This window comes from Piliocolobus tephrosceles, chromosome 12, assembly GCF_002776525.5.
Source record: "Piliocolobus tephrosceles isolate RC106 chromosome 12, ASM277652v3, whole genome shotgun sequence".
Lineage (NCBI taxonomy): Eukaryota > Metazoa > Chordata > Mammalia > Primates > Cercopithecidae > Piliocolobus > Piliocolobus tephrosceles.
In genome coordinates, this window is record NC_045445.1 from 18,324,809 (window position 1) to 18,345,297 (window position 20,489).

General features: G+C 46.4%; 2 protein-coding genes across 8 annotated transcripts in view; one reads left to right on the forward strand and one right to left on the reverse strand.

The window, feature by feature from the left end:
• MAP7D3 (MAP7 domain containing 3) overlaps positions 1–4,638 on the forward strand; it is a 36,609-nt gene extending 31,971 nt beyond the window's left edge. For 2 of the 3 annotated variants that reach the window (XM_023198841.3, XM_023198840.3), the window contains exons 16-19: positions 471–669; positions 1,759–1,837; positions 1,931–2,023; positions 2,931–4,638. In XM_023198841.3, coding sequence (XP_023054609.1) covers positions 471–669; positions 1,759–1,837; positions 1,931–1,996 — 344 coding nt within the window. In that variant the 3' untranslated portion in view covers positions 1,997–2,023; positions 2,931–4,638. The remainder of the gene's footprint in view (positions 1–470; positions 670–1,758; positions 1,838–1,930; positions 2,024–2,930) is intronic. The other variant, XM_023198842.3, reaches the window with a different exon arrangement.
• Positions 4,639–10,081: 5,443 nt separating this feature from the next.
• FHL1 (four and a half LIM domains 1) overlaps positions 10,082–20,489 on the reverse strand; it is a 67,858-nt gene continuing 57,450 nt past the window's right edge. For 3 of the 5 annotated variants that reach the window (XM_023198898.2, XM_023198901.3, XM_031936632.1), the window contains 5 exons: positions 14,880–15,061; positions 14,270–14,444; positions 13,499–13,668; positions 12,819–13,005; positions 10,082–11,560 (listed from right to left, as the gene is read on the reverse strand). In XM_023198898.2, coding sequence (XP_023054666.1) covers positions 11,406–11,560; positions 12,819–13,005; positions 13,499–13,668; positions 14,270–14,444; positions 14,880–15,035 — 843 coding nt within the window. In that variant the 5' untranslated portion in view covers positions 15,036–15,061 and the 3' untranslated portion in view covers positions 10,082–11,405. Of the gene's footprint in view, positions 11,561–12,008; positions 12,209–12,818; positions 13,006–13,498; positions 13,669–14,269; positions 14,445–14,879; positions 15,062–16,522; positions 16,745–20,489 lie in introns of those variants that run through there. The other 2 variants (XM_023198899.1, XM_031936633.1) reach the window with 2 other exon arrangements.

The window sequence follows — 20,489 nt, forward strand, 5'->3', positions numbered from 1 at the left end:
TGGTGTGAATCTGGGAGGCGGAGCTTGCAGTGAGTAGAGGTCATGCCACTGCACTCCAGCCTGGGTGACAGAGTGAGACTCTGTCCCAAGGAAAAAAAAAAAAATTAGTGGTAAGACGAAATGCATAAACAGAATTGGCTAGGTGAGTGATCAGGGGAGGGGCGAGAATCTGGAGCAGTCTTATCTCTGGTTGTTATTCTTTCCTAGCAAAGGAAAAAGGACAGATTCCTTAATGGTAGCCTCTTGGTGCCTCGAGGGCAGGGTGAGTGTGTGTGCTGAGCAGTGGCCCCAGACATGGCTCGGGAAACTCTGTGACTGCTGGGCCTGCCTCCCAGGAGTACTGCTGCTTGACTCTTCTTGCCTTCAGGCAGGCGATACCCACTCCTCATCCCATCAGGATCACAGCCTTCACTTTTTCTTGAATTCGTTATTGAAACTCCATATTTAATTGTGTTATTTTTTTTTCCTAGCCATTCTAAATGGCACAGGCTCACCTCCCAAATTTAAAATACCGTTCAACAATGCCAAGAAAATGACACACAAGCTGGTATTTCTAGAAGACGGTTCCAGCCAGGTCCGTAAAGAGCCAAAAACGTATTTTAATGGTGATTTGAAAAACTTCAGACAAAAAAGCGTGAAAGACACTTCAGTACAGGAAGTAGTTTCAAGGTGAGTCACTTAGTCAGCTTATCTAAATAAACTTGGCGGATTGTGATTGACATTCTTAGAATGCTAAATAATATGATCTCTTGTGCTCTTAGTTTTTACCAAACACCATGTCACGTATTTGACTTAACAGAAATAAACTCATCCCCACAACAGCCTTGCTAAGTAAAGATCATCATCCCCATTTATAAAGACAAGGAGACTGAGGTGCAGGGAGGGTAGGGGCTTTATTTGCCCAATATCCTGCTAGTAAAGGGCAGAGCCCAAATTCAATTCCAGATACATCTGGCCCCAAACTTTACTTTCGTTCACATTGGTTAATGTTATCTCATGAAGTTGGGCAAGAAGACATTTGTTGAGTGATTGCAATATACCAGGCATTTTATATTACCTATTTCAATTATCAACACAACTCTGAGTGTGACAGTAATATCCTCATTTTATTATTTTTTTATTTTATTTTATTTTTTTTAAGAGATGAGGTTTCACCATGTTGGCCAAGCTGGTCTTGAACCTTGGGCTCAAGTGATCTGCCCACCTTGGCCTCCCAGAGTGCTGGGATTACAGGCATAAGCCACCACGCCCGGCCATAATATGCTCATTTTCAGTGTAAGGAAACAAGGTCAGAAGTTAGGTCAGGAGAGCAGGAACTGATTCATGGAAAGGAACGCTACATGGGCAATTGCCTGAGAAGACATTCACCTGCAAGGCCCACGGGAACAGGAGTCTGCTGAGAGGTGTGATGATGTGGAAGGAGCACTAGAGCTAGAGGACCTGTACCAGTTCTGTTACTATACCTCACTGGCCCATCCTTGACCAGTCTAAGGGAGGGACAGGGTTTCTGGAGTCCTGCGTGCCTAGCTGCTCCTACTCCTGGTGCTTCTGTGGGACCCAGGGCTTTCTAGAATACAGTTTGAAAATCAGTGTGTCCTGTGATCTCTAGGGTTCCTTTCAGTCATCCTGTTCTATGATTCTGAAATGTTTTTTAATTCCAAGGCATTTCTTAGAAGTTAATCAAAGGACAAAGCTGCTTTTAGGCCAGAGCCTTGGTTTGGGAATAATTGGGATTCTAACCAAACTGTCTCTTTCCAGACCATCTTCCAAAAGAATGACCAGTCACACAACAAAAACCAGAAAGGCGGATGAAACCAACACCACCAGCAGATCCTCTGTTAGTATGAATTATGAGCAGCAGTGTATCTGTGACAAGATCACCAACATTGTAAGTCGCAGAACTATCTTTGTCACATTTTTCTCCTGACAGGCACAAACAAAATCTGAAGGATTCCATGACATCTCGCCAAAGTCCCCAGACACCTTTAGACGATAAGAAGCAAACCTGTTTCTCCTCATTAGGGTAAGGCCTCATCTCATCTACCTTTTTCTTGAAAGGCAGTTGACCCCAAACCCCACTCCCCGCCTTCTAGCTGTTCCAGGGCAATCTTTGCACCATATAGCTTTGGCAGAGAAGAAGACAATTGTGGGTCTGCAGGAATGATGTGAGAGTCTTCCATTAAGTTGGTTTTGAGAGAATAGAGAGTAGATGACTTGATTCTCATTTTTATGTCCCACATTTCATGCCGGATGTAAAAAATAAGTTTTGGCCAGGTGCAGTGGCTTACACCTGTAATCCCAGCACTTTGAGAGGCCAAGGCAGGCAGATCACTTGAGGTCAGGAGTTTCAGACCAGACTGGCCAACATGGTGAAACTCCATCTCTACTAAAAATACAAAAATTAGCCGGGTGTGGTAATGCATGCCTGTAATCCCGACTACTTTGGAGGCCGAGGCAGGAGAATCACTTGAACCCAGGAGGCAGAGGTTGCAGTGAGCTGAGATCATGCCACTGCACTCTAGCCTGGGTGACAGAACAAGACTCTGTCTCAAAACAAAAAAAAATGTTCTTTTCAAACTTGCATCCCAGACTCCTCTGAGCTCCTGGTCTGCTGGTTGCTTGGCAAGCACACAGACAGTTGTTTAGGGCAGAAGATTAGGGAAGTCTTCAGAATAAGCCTCAACCTGTGTTTCCAAAACCAGAAGCCTCTTGTTTTTCTTTCCTTGAGAAGTTCTCTTTGAAATTGAGAAGCACCTTGGGCCTGGTTGGGGACTGGGGAAGTGAAGGACATTTATAGGACCAGTGTGTCAGCAACTCCAGAGGGGCTGCTGAGGGTCCTGGGCATGTGCCCTGAAGGGAGGCCAGGGACAAGTTGCTGTGAGACTAGCATCTTCCCTACTAATCTTTCTTTTATTTTTCCCTCTGGTCAGATACATAAACCTTACTCAGCCTGGGAGATGAATACATCTTCCACTCTGGATAACTCAACTCCTGGGCCCGTCAGTCCTCAAATTTTTCTGCTTCTGACTTGAACCTGGTAAAGGAAGTGACACCGAAAAATTGAAAGAAACTGTCAAAAGGTCACCTTGATGTATATCTCAGAATATGTTAAAAATCATGTTGTTCTCTTGTGTCTAAGCAAGAGCTCTAAGTAAAGAGTTGTTTTTGTTTCTTTGGAAAATCACCATTGTCTACTCATTCTTGTGTTGTCCTACCAATGTGTTTGCTGGAGCGAGTGCATCAAGGATGCTTTCCTAAAACTGTAATTGTGGAGTTTCTAGAAGAATCCGATTGCAGAACTAATTCTCTTTCAGTATATATTTGAAATCTTAAAGTAATGCTTTTGCTTTTTCTTTCTTTTACTTTTTTTTTTGTTGTTGTTGAGAAGGAGTCCTGCCCTGTCACCCAGGCTGCAGTGCAGTGGTGCAATCTCAATTCACTGCACCTTCCGCCTCCTGGTCTCAAGCAATTCTCCTGTCTCAGCCTCCCCAGTAGCTGGGATTACAGGCATGTGCCACCACATCTGGCTAATTTTTTGCATTTTAGTAGAGATGCGGTTTTACCATGCTCACCAGGCTGGTCTTGAACCCCTAGCCTCAAGTGATCCACCTGTCTTGGCCTCCCAAAGTGTTGGGATTACAGGTGTGAGCCACTGGGCCCAGCCAAGTAATGGTTTTTCTGTGTACCAGTGACAATTTTGACAGCTAAAACCTCACAGTTGATCTTGTAGAGAACATAATAGATTATGCAGAGGCCGCAGGATCACTCACAAGAGCTGTGTCAGATTGTTTCTAATATAAAAATACCAAAGGTTGCAAAATCCAATAAATTGTCTTTTACCATGATACATGTATATTTTTAACTCTACCCATTTGTGCCAGTGAGTACACAGGCACCAATAGCCTCAAATGCTGGGAGTCCTGTAAAGCCCCATCTTGGAACAGTCAGCACCTTTCATGCTCTTGTCAGTGTTTCCTTTTGAAGGACATATTGGTGTTTATCTACAGAAACATATATTATTTTTATTGTGTACATAAAGGAGTACATGGCTGTTGTCCCATGGGGTATGTTTAACTCCTCGAAATGTTTAATGTTTAAAGTATTTTTCGGCCTGTACTCTCCAGTTCTGTCGTTGAGTATATACTCAGGCTTGCGATATAACCAAATTTTGCTTGCCTTTCTCTAGCCACTGGCTGCCAGTGAGTCCGCGTGATGGGCATACAGAAATGCACACAGATGTACATACACGTATGTATGCACACACAGTATTATGATTCCATAAAATTCAAATGCAGATTAATTCTAATAATAATAACGAGTTTTCAGTGTTGAATTGCAAATAGTCCGAAGCAGGCCAGTGTTCCTTCTGGCTGCCAGTCTTGGATTAGTAAAAGGAGGTAATTCTTTCAGATTCCCTGGTTCTTTGCCACTCAGAGTATTGTACTTTTGATATAGAATAGAGAAAGTTACCTTTGGTTTAAAAACTATTTTTATATACTAGGTCTTTCATGTATAACACAGAGACAATCATCCTAACAAAAGAGTTCCTGTTATTTTTCTGCACAAATATCATGTGTTGAAATACCGTTACAGTTCCATATAAATGTGTGCTATATAAAATAAACTTTGCAGATAAAACAAGGTTTTCTTCATTATAATACTCAAAAAAGTGTACTGGTGGTGGTATAAAGGCAACACCAATTGTTGGCCAAGCTATGAACACAAGCAGCCAGCAAATTCAGTGAACAGGAATCAAATCCTCTGATTTCCCTCTTCATCCAGTTGGTGATTTGGCAGAGTTCCACTTCTGGAATAGAAAGACGTGAGTTGGTTGGTTGGTTGGTTGGTTGGTTGGTTTGTTTGTTTGTTTGTTTTAGAGACAAGGTCTCACTCTGTGGCCCAGGCTGGAGTGCAGTGGCAGAATCATAGCTAATTACAGCCTCAAAACTCTGAGGTTCATGCAGTCCTCCCACCTCAGCCTCCTGAGTAGCTGGGACCACAGTCATGGCACCATACCTGGCTTTCTCTCTCTCTCTCTCTCTCCCCGTCGTCTTCCTTTCTTCCTTTTTTTTTTTTTTTTTTTTTTTTGGAGACGGAGTCTTGCCCTGTCACCCAGGCTGATCTTGAACTCCTGGCCTCAAGTGATCTTCCTGCCTCAGCCTCCAAAAGTGCTGGGATTACAGGCATGAGCCACCACACCCAGCCTAGATGTGAGTTTTCAAGCTCTGGTTGTCTTCCTGCAATTATTTCAGTGCTTGTTAATCTTCCCTGTGATGGTTCTCTTGTATAAGTTGAGGCTTATTACTACAGTATCTTTTGAATTTTTTTTTTAAATTTCTTGTTTTTTTCTTGCCCTATTTTATGGTGCTGATCTTGCTTTTTTTATCCTAATAAAAATCGTATAACCTAAAAGTAACCATTTAAAGTGTATATTCACAAGGCTGTGCAGCTATCCAATACCACTATCTAGTTCTGGAGCATTTTCATCACCCTGAAAAGAAAATCTGTGCCCTTTAAGCGGTTACTCCCCTTTCCCTCCTCCCTCGCCCCTTTAATTGTCACATTTGGTGCTTACCTTGGATGAGGAAAACCCTCTTGCTTTGAAACGTCTGGGCATGCACACTCAGGCGCTTAATTGTGCTCTTTTATATACTCATCTCTTAACGACATCACTGTTACTGTGAATGGCAAAACAAATATTCTCATCTGCCTGTGAGTGTTTAGTTTCCAATTTTAAATCATGCTTTACTCCAGCAGTCCCCAGCCTTTTTGGCACCAGGAACTGGTTTTGTGGAAGACAATTTTTCCATGAACCTTTGGTGGGTATGGTGTGGTGGTTTTAGGATGATTCAAGTGCATTACATTTATTGTGCACTTTATTTCTATTATCACATTGTAATATATAATGAAGTAATTATACAACTCACCATAACGTAGAATCAGTGGGAACCCTGAGCTTGTTTTCCTGCAACTAGACGGTCCCATCTGGGGATGATGGGAGACAGTGACATCATCAGACATTAGAATCTCATGAGGAGCGCACAACCTAGATCCACCACACGCGTGGTTCACAATAGGGTTCTCACTTCCATGAGAATCTAATGCCACTACTGCTCTGACAGGAGGCCAGCTCAGGCAGCAATGCAAGTGATGGGGAGCCACTGTAAATACAGATGAAGATTTGCTCTCCTGCCACTCACCTGCTCTTTGACCCAGTTCCTAACAGGTCATAGACCAGCACCAGTCCGTGGCCCGAGGGTTGGGGACCTCTGCTTTACTAGGTTTTGTTTTTGATAAGGCAAGGTCCTTGTTTATCCCCAGTCTTTGGGGTCTGGTGCTTATGAGAATGGTGGTAGCCATTCCCCACTGAACATGCTAGAGCATTCTATATACTTTTGAATCAGCACAAACTAGGCACATCCCATTCCTGTCAAACATATCACCTCCCTGTGTCTCATCTGAGCTGGAAACTCTTCACTGCCAAGTTTGGCGCCAGGTCCTGTTGATCCATCCATTGAAACTGTCTACCAGGATGTTCCTGTTTACAAGGCCAAGGTGATGGACATTGACCTAGCCTTCCCCTCGCGCATTGCTGCCTTGCATTTCCCATCCTGGTGTCCTCTACCCAGAGGGACAGACCCCTGGCCTCTACCAGCAGATTCTGCAGATCAGCGCATTTTCTATGCCTGTGTCATTGTAGACGCTGCATGTGGAATGAAGTTTTTTAACTGCTCCAATCCCTCAAAACCACAAGAATGCAGTGTGAAATACCATAAAGAATGCCAGACAGGGCCCTGAAGACCTGAACCCAGCTGAGAGGGCTGCTGGCTCACGTGTGACATTATGCACATTGTTGCTCTACTCTGATCCCTATTCCTTGTCTGTCAAATGATGGGGCTGTGCTACAATCTCTGCAGCCTTTTCGGTTTTGAGACTCCACTGTTCTCAAACACCTCTAACTCCTTGGAGCCAGAGCCAGAGGGATCAGGAGGCATAAAACAACAGCTAGGGCCAAGGAGCCAGAGCGTGGAGGCGGACTGTGCATGACATTTTATCATGTCGGGGCAATTCCGTCATCTTCAGTGACCCCACCCCTCCAGTGCCTGGCTAGCCTGGTTGGTCGAAACAGGCCCCAAAACAGCCTCCTTGCCTTTGGTCCCCTCACCACTGCAGTTACAGTGTTTCCAGATGGGTCCTCGGTACCCATCTGATTCTAATTTCCCCAAATGTGTTGTAATCATTACAGTTAGGTTTACATGTGCAATATGCCAGGTACTTGATAGGCATTTTCTTTTTGTTTGTTTGTTTGTTTTGTTTTGTTTTTTTGAGACAGAGTCTCACTCTGTTTCCCAGGCTGGAATGCAGTGGCGTGATCTCGACTCACTGCAACCTCCGCCTCCCAGGTTTAAGCGATTCATCCACCTCAGCCTCCTAAGTAGCTGGGACTACAGGCACATACCACAACACTTGTTTGATTTGTGTATTTTTAGTAGAGACAGGGTTTCACCATGTTGGCCAGGCTGGTCTCGAACTCCTGACCTCAGGTGATCTGCCCGCCTCAGCCTCCCAAAGTGCTGGGATTACAGGCGTGAGCCACCGCGCCCAGCCAGGCATTTTCAATGCTCACAACAACTCTATGAGGTGTAGGTACTCATTTATGCCTATGAGGACACTGAAATTTGTGGAGAGCAGCATTTGTTCCAGATCACACAGCTGGAAAGAGGCAGAGCTGATATTCAAACCCAAGTTTGTCCCTCAAGCCAACACCCCACACTGCTTTGGGAGTGAACATAGTGTCTTGAGGCTTGCAGGGTAGGTCACAGACACCAGAGCAGTGTCTTTGGTGCTGGGGATGAAATATTTGTTGGCATTTAGTGCGTTTACTGGGTGCCAGTCCCCTCAGTAAGCACTTGTATTAATTATGTCCCCAACATGGGATTCTGCAAAGTAGAAATTTTAGGTCTCACAGGTGAAGAATCAAGCTCAGAGAGGTTCACTTGCCCAAGGTCTCGTGACTAGAAAGTGGCAGAGCAGCCAGGATTTGAACCCTGGTAGCCTGGTGCCAGAGCCCACCCTGTTAATCACAAGTAGAGAGGTTCTTGATATTCTGATCCCATTCACTATGAGGGAGAAAATGTTTCTCTGCTGACAAACTGTTCAGTGGAAATTTACCCTCATTTCTCCTGAGCCTTAGGGGTGTCACTTAAAATCACGTATTCAACAAACAAATGCCTTCTAAGTACTGAGCACTGTGCATGACAGTTTTATTGTGATGTGTCTTATTTTTACGACCATTTAGTGTCATGAGTGATATGCTAGAAGTGTGTCTAGGGTGTGGCTTGTCACTTATTAGCTGTGTGACCTTAGGCAAGCTTCTTAACCTCTGTTTTCTCATCTGGGAAATGGGAGTGATGGTGCGTGTCGGTTCTGATGTGTGTAGGTGCTTCACAAGGTGCTGAAGTGTGAAGGACGGGCAGGCATCACGAAGCAAGCAATAGCTAGAAGCTGACTCCGGATAGACCTCAGTCTCCTGGGTGAGGAAGGTGGTGGAGGTGGTCTTGGGACTTTGGGCCAAGTGGCAGAGTGGTGGGACTGGGAATTTTAGACCAGGGTGCTTTTCCTCAGCAGAGCTCAAGCCATCCACTCGGGTTTTGCAGGCCAAGCAGGCTAGAAGGGCAGAGGGATAACAGGAGTGAGGAGGGAAATGAATGAAATGCAGACCATAGAATCTAGGGCAGATGGGGAGGGGCGTTAGGGTGGGAAGGGGCTGAGAAGGAGGGCGGACTGAGGACTGGAGGGCAAGGAACTGTCACAGTGAGGAAGAGTTCCGGAATGGGAAAGAGCACGTGGGTAGGCAGGGGAGCATGCGTCTGGATGCTGAAGACCCACGGCTCAGCCGAAGTGGATCGAGAGCATAAGCCGGGGCCAAAGCCCTTAATGAAGGCAGATGGGGTCCCCTCTCCATCCCAGGCCTGTCTCCTCCCCCGTCCCGGTGGAGCTCCTTTCCTTGCTGTAGCCTTGGGAACTCAGCCCACTCCTTTGGGAGCAGTGAGGGCAGCCCCTTCCCATCCCGACCCAGCCTCATGTCCCTGGGGCCCCACATGACTAGACAGACTTCACTGGTTTCAAGGTTTTCATGGCGAATTTCTGTAAGGAAACACACACAAGTGGATGTGCCACATTCCTAAAAGTGCTCACAGTTTCTTGCTGACAGGTTGTTCCCTTCTCAGAAGGCAAACGTTATCACAAAAGGGCTTCTGCCCTTTGCTTTCATTACCCTCAGCATGAGGCCCAGTTAAGACTAACACCTCCTCCTCCCACCCCGTTCTGCTTGTAGGGGCCCTTATGGTCTGAAGCCCCTTCCACCGGCAGGAGAGTGCAGCAGACACCTGTCGCATGGGGCCTCTTGTGCTGTGCCGTAAGGGCCACATGGGTGTAGACAGGTTGGATGACCCAAGAACACAAGCCTCAGAGGTGAAGAAGAGACACTAGTGTGTGGTGCTAGTCTAGAAGCAGTGGCAACTGGGGAGCCTCAATGACGGGCCAACCCCTGCCTCTGCCCACAGCATCCCTGCATGTTCCCCCTAACTGAAGTGCATGGGCCCAAATGGGCAGCCTCCTTAGTGAGCCGTATCCACAAGAAGGAGCGAGGGTGTCATTCGGCTGGCAAGTGGAGGCAGCCCCAGTTGAGATGGTCACGTTCAACCCGGACCCCGGGTTCCAGAGGGCACAAGGGGAAAGGCATAGCGAGGTAGCACCCAACAAACAGGGACCAAGATGGCTACTGAGTGCCATGCTTCATCGGGGATTCCCTCCCTAATTCCCTGGTCAAACCAATTCATCCTTTTTCAGGGATGTGAAAATCTGGGAAATACTATTTTAGGTCAGAGTGGTTTCCATTTTTATGTATTGATTTGTCAATCAAATGTGGTTTTTACAGGTTTGTTTGTAATTCCTATGTTTCGTGCACCTGCACTGAACGGAGTCTATCCTGGAAGGAAAGTAAGTCATTTGGGTTTCTGGATTAGAAGTATCACCTTATAGCGAGTCCACCAGGCAGAATAAAAAGACAGGAGGCAGGTTATTCATATGCTGCTTTATTTCTGTAAGGATACACTGAAACGTTAGATGATAATAGCTAATGACAGAATGTAGAAATGAGGCATCAGCTTCTCTAACCACTCCTACGAGAATGTTAGTATGTATTGTCATTACATGTTTACTTTTGATATTGTCTCATTATACTATGTCATATAATAATGTAGAATACAGTAAGTAGGTGATCCTGCATTTCAGGTAAGCGGTAGGTGGAAATCCAGATTTCCTCTTGAGGAAAAGTCCTAGGAATCACAAGAGAAGGGACGTTGCAGTCCTCATTAACACATGGACAAAGAGCAGACTAGTACTACTTTACAAGGGATTCAACTCGTCACTGTTGTGAAATGTCATATCCATGTTGATGGCAGCCCTGGCGCCTGCTCAACTCCCCCTCTAGAGTTTTGCGGTTACTTCTGTAGGATGAATTTCAACACTGCAGGAATATGTGAGGGGGCTAAAATATTTTCATGCAAGTTTCCAAACCCATAAACTATTTTGCTATCAATTAAAAATGTTAATTAAAAACAACAAAAAGGACAGCAGGGTTAGTTTTGTTAAGCTTCCAGAAGTATTCGTTGTGACGATGTTCCTCTGAAACAGGCTCGTTTTCTCAGGTCTGTCTACACTTCCCAAATCACCTGCATGTTCCATGCTTTAAAGTAGGAACGCTCAGAAAACATGCCACACGGGGAAACCAAACGTTAGTACGGGGAAAGGTCAGTTTAGAATTACAGCTAAGTTCAAATGTTAATTTTCTGGAAATTCGTGTTAGTCATTTGAAAGCACAAAAGAACAGAAGGAAGGGCAGAGTTCTGATGAGGAAGTTAAACCATGCATGTCAGTAAGTTCTTTTCCTGCTCACAGAAAGAGGGTGAGCAGTGAGTTGGAGCAGCCGCTGCAACTCTAGCATGTCGTGTGTCTACACGGTGGGTCCCAGCTGAGGCACGAGAGGCACCTCAGTGGGGGCTTTATCTCCTATGCTTCTTGCTTACATCACTAAGTGGCTAAATGATTAGCACTTTTCTGCTCTATGAGAAACATGCAGAAGAGTCAATCTACCTAAGTTTTCATTTTTAAATTGCAGTCAGACAGAAATTCACTTTGCTGCAGGGTTGCTTTTTACTAAATGCTAATATGATCACTGTGTGCCCTTATTTGAGTAATACTGTAAAATGGGAGAAAAGACGGAAGGAGAACTTTAAAGAGGGGAAGGACCACTCTTCCCCTATTGATGGTATAGGGCAGAAAGTAAGGACACAAAGAACGAGATTCAAATGCCATTTTACAGGACAGGAGCCCCTGTCAGTTTACAGCTTTTTGGCACAGTCGGGGCAATACACTTGCTCCTGGTGGAAAACAAAGCGCTTGTTGGCCAGATTCACGGAGCATTTTTTGCAGTGGAAGCAGTAGTCGTGCCAGGATTGTCCTTCATAGGCCACCACACTGGAGCCTTTACCAAACCCTGGGGGGAAAAAAAAGAAAAAAAAAAAAAAAAAAAGAAAGAAAGAAAACAAGAAAAACAGCTGAATGAATACAGGTGAGGAAGCCACAATTCAGAGAGATAAAATGACGACCTGCCCCACTCACAGACTGACAAGCACGCAAGAGCCAGTGTCTGCCTGGCTCCCAGACCCCCTCCTCCACTCCATCGTGCACAGTCCCCCACGCCGCCATTGTCCCCCATGCCGCCGCAACCCTGCTATGGCTCTCAAAGACCTGAGAAGATGCCGGAGCCCGGCCAAGGGCTTCCCTGATGTAAAGACCCCACACGTTCCCATGCCACCGCGCTATTGCCCTGTGACGCGCACCGACCTCCCAGCATAACCAGTTTCTTTGATTTAGGTCAGGGCCATGACATCAAAGTGGCCACCAGGAGGCAAACTTGGGCTGTTCGTAGGGTGTGCACTTACCGGGCCTCGAGGAGCTGCTAAGCTTCGATTTTTTCTATAAAGAACCACCACCCACGAGGGACAAGTCCTCTCTCCACCCGGATGCCTGCCCCGGAGGTTGGCGCTGGGAAACAGGGTGAGAGGCAAGCGTTTCCCGTGGCACACTGGGGGCTTCCTAGCTTTAGAGACTGGGTGGCTCACTCTTGACACAGTCCTTTTCCCTGAGGATGGCAAAAGTCTTCTCAAATGTACATTTCAAGGCTCCCCGGGAAGATGGGAAAATTGGAGGCAAGGGAAAGGGCCCAGGGCACGTGGATCGCGGCCGCGAGATGAGGAATGAAGTGATTAGCTTTGCTGATCGCAAAAACAAACAGCAAACCAAAAAACAAAACACAAAAGAAACCCTGCCAACAGGCATCTCTGAACTAGCCTTCAGCTATGGGGTATTACAATCCCAGATTATCACTCTTCAGCCTCCCTTCCCCCTTTCCCTTCCCCACCTCCCCCACCCTCCTTCTTTCTACCCTCCTCCCACCCCTCCCTGCAGAATCCCCCTGCAAAGTAGCAGTGCCTGCCGGTGTTGGCCGGCAGGTCTCAGGCTTGTGAACTCTCGGCATTGTTAGTCAACAGTCAGGAAGTGTTCTGTATTGCAAAGGCTAACCTGGCCTGGGGACGAATCCAAACTCTTGGGGGGCCTTTGGGACCACAATAGCAGGGGAGAAGGGCATACTCTGGGGGCCTTTGTGGATGAAACCGACGACAGGAAAATGAGAGATGGTTACCATGCGCAAAACCTAGCCTGGCAGACTTAGCAAGGACTCTTTAGCCTACCAGTGATGGGGTTCTTGCATCCAGCACACTTCTTGGCCACAAAGTTCTTGTAGCAATCCACGCAGTAATACTGGTCCTCCACAGCGGTGAAACGCTGCCCAGCCAGCTTCTTAGAGCAGGTAACACACACAAAGCAATCGGCATGCCAGGGCTGATCCTGGTAAGTGATTCCTCCAGATGTGATGGCCTAGACCAGGGAGTGCAGCACCGGATTCAGATTCAACAACCATTTTGTTGAATGCCTACTGCGAGTCAGGCACTGTGCTGGGCGCTTTGGTATACAATATCTCATTTAATCTCCACAACGGCCATGGGAGGCAGGGGCTATTATTATTCCCACTTTACAGATGAAGACACCAAGGCTCGGAGAAGGTGAGCCCCTATGTGAGGTTACACAACCCCTTAGTGGTGGAGGCAGGCCTCTAGAGCCAGGGCTGCCCAGCTCAGCATGCCGTACGGGCTACCCACACCACCGGGCTGAGGATGCATACCGACAGCCTGACTTGGCTTCGGCACTGCTTCCTAATCCACGATCTCCTCATCTGTAAAACGGGAATAATAATTCCTACGTCACAGGGCTGTCGTGAGGATGGAATGGGATAGTGTGTGTGGAAGTGCTCTGCAAACTGTCAAACACTTCTAGAAACAACGGTCAATGCAGAACTCCCTTGAAAGTATACCTTGTTGCACTTCACGCAATGCTTGGCAAACTTGGTCTCATGGCAAGTCACGCAGTAGAAGTCCTCCCCTTTAGGGAAGAAGCTTCCAGTCCCGATGACTTGCTTGCAGTTACTACAGGTGAAGCAGTCCTTGTGCCAGACGGTCCCCTTGTACTCCACGTTTTGATCTCCTGCAGGGGGAAGCAATTGGATAGCCCCACTGACAGGCTCTGCAGGGGGCTGCATCCACTCAGCTCCCCTCCCCAGGCCCTCCAGAGGTGAGGGGATGCAGGCCCTGCAGTTACTGGCCTCACACCTCCAACTAACCTACCTGTGTTCTACTTATGCTTGTGCCAACCCAGGATTTCTGTCATGGGCGGGGACCCCAGCATTATTGTTTTAGGATCCGGTGCCTGAATGCCCCACTCCCCCACCTCTATACCCTGCGTGCACTTAGACATTAAATCAGGGACTACATGGCCCAGAATGACACCCTGAGGAAGAAGCATGCTTTCATCACTTACTACGCCCAAATGAGAAAGCGCTACATACTGTTCACTTCATTCTCTTGCCACAGGCTGTTCTCGCCAGTGTTCTTTAGTCTCCGAGTGTGTGCGTGTGTGCGAGCATATATGTGTACGCATATATACGTGTATGTATATGTGTACATATATATGCTAATATCTCAAAGCAGCTCAGAGCAACGTTAGCCCCACCGTGTTAAGCAAGCCCACATCACGTCTGCCCTCAGGGCCTCCTCCCTGGGAACCCGGGGTGGGAAGGAGGCAGTACCTGCCACAATGGCCTTGAAGCACCCCTTGCACTTGGGGGAGTCCTCCCGAGTGGTGCACTTGTTGCACAGGATCTTGTTGTCCTTGGCCACAAAGGTCTCATTGGCCAAGGGGTGAAGGCACTTGGCACAGCGGAAGCAGGTGTCGTGCCAGAAGCGGTTCTTATAGTGCACCTCCTGGAAACCAAGCAGACAGGGTGGGCCACCATGAGGGGTGCTGGGGGTGGCAGCAGGAGCCCTCCCATAAGGCTGATTTCCCTGGGACTGACCACTGAGATAACACAGTCCCTTACACCTGGGGACTGCCCCACAGTGACTGTTCTTATGAGTGATAGGAGGGATGCTGGGGTGAGGATAAAAATCTCACAATTCTTGAAATATTTAGAATGCAATCAGAAGAGCTGGCAAGGGCCTTGTCACCCATCCAGTCAAGCCCCACATTAAACAGCTTGGGCCACTGTGGCCTGGGGAGTGGAGGAGGCTTCCTTGAGGCCTCAAGGTGGCTGCAGTGATGCTGGGAAATCCTAACAGCCAGCTGCTGCTGTCATGATTGTGGGTAAAGGACACTCTGAAGCCCAGCCCTTCCCACTGGCACATGGGGATGCCCGTTACCTTGGAGTCCGCACCGATGGGCTTGCGGCATTCCACACAGGTGTTGGCACAGAACTTGTCAAAGCATTTCAGGCAGCAGTGGTGGCCATCCTTTTGCACATACTTCTTCCCCTGCAAGGGGTCCCTGCAGTAGTGGCAGTCAAACTTCTCCGCCATGGTGCCCACCTTATAGCTGGAGGGACCTGCGGGGGCAAGCAGGCAGGACAAATGACCACTGGAAATGCCCCAGCACCCTGAGCAGTGGCTCCCAGAGGCACCTGCGCAATGCCACCTTGGAGTCCATGGGTCTGGGGACCAGGACCCAGCTTCCCCTTCAGCCCAGCTGACGACCAGGCACCAAGACAACAGATACTTCACTATGATTCCAGGAACAAAAGTGCCCCGTGGGGCCAGAAGGCCGATGGCTAGTGATTCCCTTGGGGAGATGGTAGAAGCCCCTGCTCAGATATACCAACTGTGCTGATTCATAAAAGACACGGAGCGGGGCAAGTGGAACAGAGCCTGTGTTGGCCGAGTCACCGGATAGGGGACAGGATGCTGGGAGGTATGGCTGAGCAGTCCTATTGTGCTACTGAGCAGTGACCCAATGGAGTGGAGGGGGTGTGATGGGGCAGGCAAGAAGCAGTTGTTTTATACAAAGGAAGAGTGTGGGGCAGAGGCTCAAAGGGGTGCAGAAAAGCAGGAGCCCCGCCTGCAGGCAGCAGCTTCTCTAAGACCACCATGTGGTCATCGAGAAGCCTCTCGGCCCGCTTTCAGCTCTTCCTCCGTCACTTTTTAGGGAGGGTAGTATCCTCTGGAGACCTCCCGATCCTCCTATCTATAAAATTCTGTTCATCAGAATAGAAACTGACAGCTCATTCTGTACCGCACCAGGCACCTAAGCAATCTTTGTTAATTTGTTTAACGTGTTTAAATTTACTTGCAATCTAGCAGAAAAGTGTTAAATCCCTGAATAGACCCTAAAGAGTTTTGTCCAAGACAGTTTACTGACTTTTGAGGGCAGAGCAAAATAGCAAGAGAGGACTTACATAAACAGCATTGTCAATTGGCACAGGCAAGTTTGGCAACCTTGAATTATTTGTCATAGTCACGGGTGGCTTTGTGACCAAAATCAAAGCCCCGCTTGAGTCAAGCAAGTGAGAATCAATATGCTCACAGAAGTGTAACCAGTATTACCATTTGGGATATTTGCTGTCTTAAAAATTATAATCTTAAAATAGAGTCTGGAAAAAATTATTCCAAGAATCCCTTCCACTCCCTCCGTATGAACAGCCCGTTTTCCCTCCCTGGTCTCCTCCCCGGCTGTGGCCCTAGACAACACGCCTGCAATCCCAAGCATTACTGAGGCACTCTGCGGCTCCCTTTGCCAAGGCATTTCCTATAGAATCCTGCCACCAAAAAGGTACCAAATATGAGTTTCTATTAGCTTTCAACTTCTTTAAACATATGCTAATTTGTTCCTCTTTTTCCTCTGAAAAAGAAATTTACACGGGTAAATAGCAGTTATTTCATTTGCACAGGAAACACGAGAATTGAGACTATTTTCTAAAACTATCCACAAACATGGTTATTGTGCTAGCAAACCAGTGTAATTTAGAGAGAAAGAATGAGAGAAAATAAATGAGCAGTTGCCCGGTACTCACCGCAGCTCTTCCACTAACTGAAAGCCCCAAACTCTCACTTTAGGTTCCATTCCCAGGTTTTTTTTTTTATACAAACACATGTCCGAGTTATTTGGATCCTGTTGCCATAAGCAACCAAACAGCAGAGAGTGAGCTAAGGAAACCACACCCTGTGTTTGAGAAGCCGCCTGGGCAAAGGCTGTTGAACTCTCACTCAGAACCAAGCCTCCAAACAAAGGAAATCAGGCCACTGGATGAGCCACAGGGCCTTCTGCCTCCTGCTGACACGCAGACCCCCCTCATCTCCAAGAAGCTGGCAGATGAAGCAGATGAGTGACATTCTTGTGCAAGGACAGTTGCTTAGGACAGTTGTGTCACAATTAAGAGACTTAGCAAGACCAGAGAATGGTTCTTACTTGAACTTTTCTCTAAAAAGCCCCGCCTGCAGGCAGCAGCTTCTCTAAGACCACCATGTGGTTCCTTTATATAATGGGTTAGAAACAAAAACTAGAAACGCAATGGACACAGGGTCTATCTCCTTGAACTATGTACTGTTTAGGTAAGGCAGCTTTTAAACTGCTTTCAGCCTCTGTGTCTATAGAGAAAAGTACCTGTCACAGTGACAGCATATGGAAAACTCACTCTCCTTAATCCATTCTTGCTGGTCTTTCCAGTATCACATAGAAGCCTCGTCTTAGCTTTGCCATACTGATAATATTGTGCCATCAACAAAGACTTGCTTTCTTGTTAAGGGCTGAGTTGAGGTGAAAAACTAAATAAATCTCTAGTAACAGCAAGTGGCAAGAAATAAATTACCAGTTGCTCCTAAATGCCATTTGGCAGGAAAACAGAATTTGTAAGATTAAATAGCACTGGCTTCCTGCACGGCTAGTAACCATTGCTGGTTTAGCCTTTCAGAGACTATCTTCTGGAGCATATTTGAAAATCCCTCATTCTCTCTTACCAAAGTCTCTCTATTTAGTATACAACTTTGAACCTACTCGTTTTAGTATCACTTGCTTTTGATACCTTTATCAGCAGAAATTGATTCCAAATATTTCTACGTTAAAGTACTATATAAAGTTCCACCTAAGGTGAGTCAAACCTCTTAGTATTTGAGTCCTAGCTTTACGGTAAAAAATATAGGTTAACTAGTGTCATACACAAAAGAAAAAACACTAGAAAACACAGTGAATGCCATTTAGAAGTAGAGGTTTTGAAGAGAAGAAAGACTGCGTTATGGTTCAGAGTACCTGAGAGATCTTACCTGCCATGTTTTTCATACTTTAAAACCACACACTTTCAGAACTTTCATATTACCAGTGCAAAGTTCTTCATCATTTAGTCTCATAGTTCTAGAACATGACTTGCTCAGAGTTCTAAGCATCCAGATGAGAAAATAATCCACAACTCACCAGTGAAGATAGAAGTAACAAAGGGTGTTGAAAATATCAGACAATGAAAGTCACTGGCCACTGTATCATTCCTATAGTACATGGTCTTAAACCAAGCAAAAGGAAAATGAAATGAATCAACCCCCAGTTAACAGGATCCATAAGAAGAGTTTCATCTCTTGGTATTTTTGAATCCTAGCTTTAGGCAAGATTTTTTCACTCTGTAGTTTGAAAACTCTAGGGTCACCTTACACCTTAGATTCCCCACCATTGTATACTTAAACCTACAGTCTGTATCCAGGTGGAGAATCATTTCAAAGGGCATATTCTTTTAGAATTGATTTCTACAATTCACTTGAGTCCTTTTAATGTGTGTGGAAACAATTAGTCAAGATAAAATAGGCACTTCTAGGAATGCTGGACTTATTGCGTAATAGGTAAACAGGCTAGAAATACTTAAAGTATGTTAACAATGTCTATGTCAAATTCATGAACTTTCGTACTTGTTTTGCAATAAATCAAATTAAGTGGAATTCTGGGCAACCCAAATTAGCTTACGTCGTACTTCTAAATTTATGATTATTTGTTACAAAACGATTTCAAACCCTCATGCACGCAGTGCACTCAGGATGAAGTTGGAGGAGATACTGATCACATCACAATTTTGTATAAAATATGAATGATGTGCTAATGTGCACAAGACCAAAACCACTCTAAAAAGTCAGCTTATAAATGACAATGCTGAGACACACGTGCAAAGATCCTGAGTGTGGGCTCCCTAAAAGTCTGAGCTACTGTCAAGCTTTGACTTCATGAGGAGAGAGAAAAGCTTGCGCTTTCTTTCCTTTTCTTTTTTTCTTTTTTCTTTTTTTTTTTGCGACGGAGTCTCGCTCTGTCACCAGGCTGGAGTGCAGTGTCACAATCTCGGCTCACTGTAACCTCTGCCTCCTGGGTTCAAGTGATTCTCCTGCCTCAGCCTCCTGAGTAGCTGGAACTACAGGCACGTGCCACCACGCCCAGCTAATTTTTGTATTTTCAGTAGAGACGGGGTTTCACCATGTTAGCCAGGATGGTCTCAATCTCCTGACCTCGTGATCCACCCGCCTTGGCCTCCCAAAGTGCATTTTACAGGCATGAGCCACCGCGCCCGGCCCAGCATGCACTTTCTTTTCTTTTGTTAGGAATGAGAGAATAGGGAAAAATAAAGATAACATTTTACCTCTTTGTTGTTGTTGAGACAGGGTCTCACTGTCACCCAGGCTGAAGTGTAGTGGTGCAGTCTTGGCTCACTGCAACCTCCACCTCCTGGTTTCAAGCAATTCTCCTACCTTAGCCTCCTGAGTAGCTAGGACTGTAGGTGAATGCCACCACGCCTGGCTACTTTTTGTATTTTTAGTAGAGACAGGGTTTCGCCATGTCAGCCAGGCTGGTCTCGAACTCCTGACCTCAAGTGATCTGCCCACCTTGGCCTCCCAAATTGTTGGGATTGCAGGCATGAGCCACCATGCCCGGCCAGCATTTTACCTCTTCTTTTGGGCTCTCTTTAACCTTACAGAATTACATGTACTTAGGCATTTATCTCTTAGGGAATAATTTTTTATCCCCTTAGCTGTTTCTAAGTACATGAAATGTGAAGGCTTTTAATCTTCCAAAACTTCTACATACGTTTGCCTTGACCTATTGCTGTTATCTGGGAATGGGCGTGTCAGCTATCACTGAATGAAACATTTGCTACATATCATCACAATGCTTCTTCCCTTACCACCTGTCTTTGTGGAGGGCATGTTTGCCCTTGGGCAGCTCTTTGACTAATTTTAATGTCTCGGTGTAGCCCTAATCTGTACATAGTAGGGATGCTAGAGTAGGTATTAGACATGAGCAAGGCAAGAGAGGGCACCCCCGAACCAGGAATGTCAGGCAGCCATCAGGTGAAGGTCAGATGGTTGTTAAACTATCTCGCCCTAAAACAGTAATTGGTTGCAGCTGGCACCAAGGAACAACGGTCCCTAACAGACAGAAACACCTGAAACTGATGATCAGCCGCGTCCCCATGAGATCTCAGGAGTTGGGTGAGTGGGCTCAAGCATGTGCACTAGGAGGCAAAATGGCGGCGTTTAACTGGTGTAAGACCAACGTCTGGGAATGCTCCACTGCTAAGGGAAAAAATCGCTTGAAGTAAGCATGCACACAACTTCAGTAAACACCACGCGCATGCGGCGCTTCCCAAGTGCTGGAGGGCCACTGGGCATGCAGACAGCCCACCCCAAGGGAAGAATTAGGAGAGAAGTAATATAACACCCGAATCATGCCAACATATAAAAGCCCAGGTCAAAGGTCAAACCACGCACTTGAATCTCTCAAGTAGCCTGCTTGGTCTTCTTCTAAGTGTACTTTTACTTTATTCCTGCCTTAAAACTTTTTTTTTTTTTTTTTTTTTTTTTTAATTTGAGATGGCGTCTCACTCTGTCACCCAGGCTGGAGTGCAATGGTGCAATCGATCTCTGTTCACTGCAACTTCCGCCTCCCAGGTTCAAGCAATTCTCCTGCCTCAGCCTCCCAAGTAGCTGGGATTACAGGCATGCACCACCAGGCCT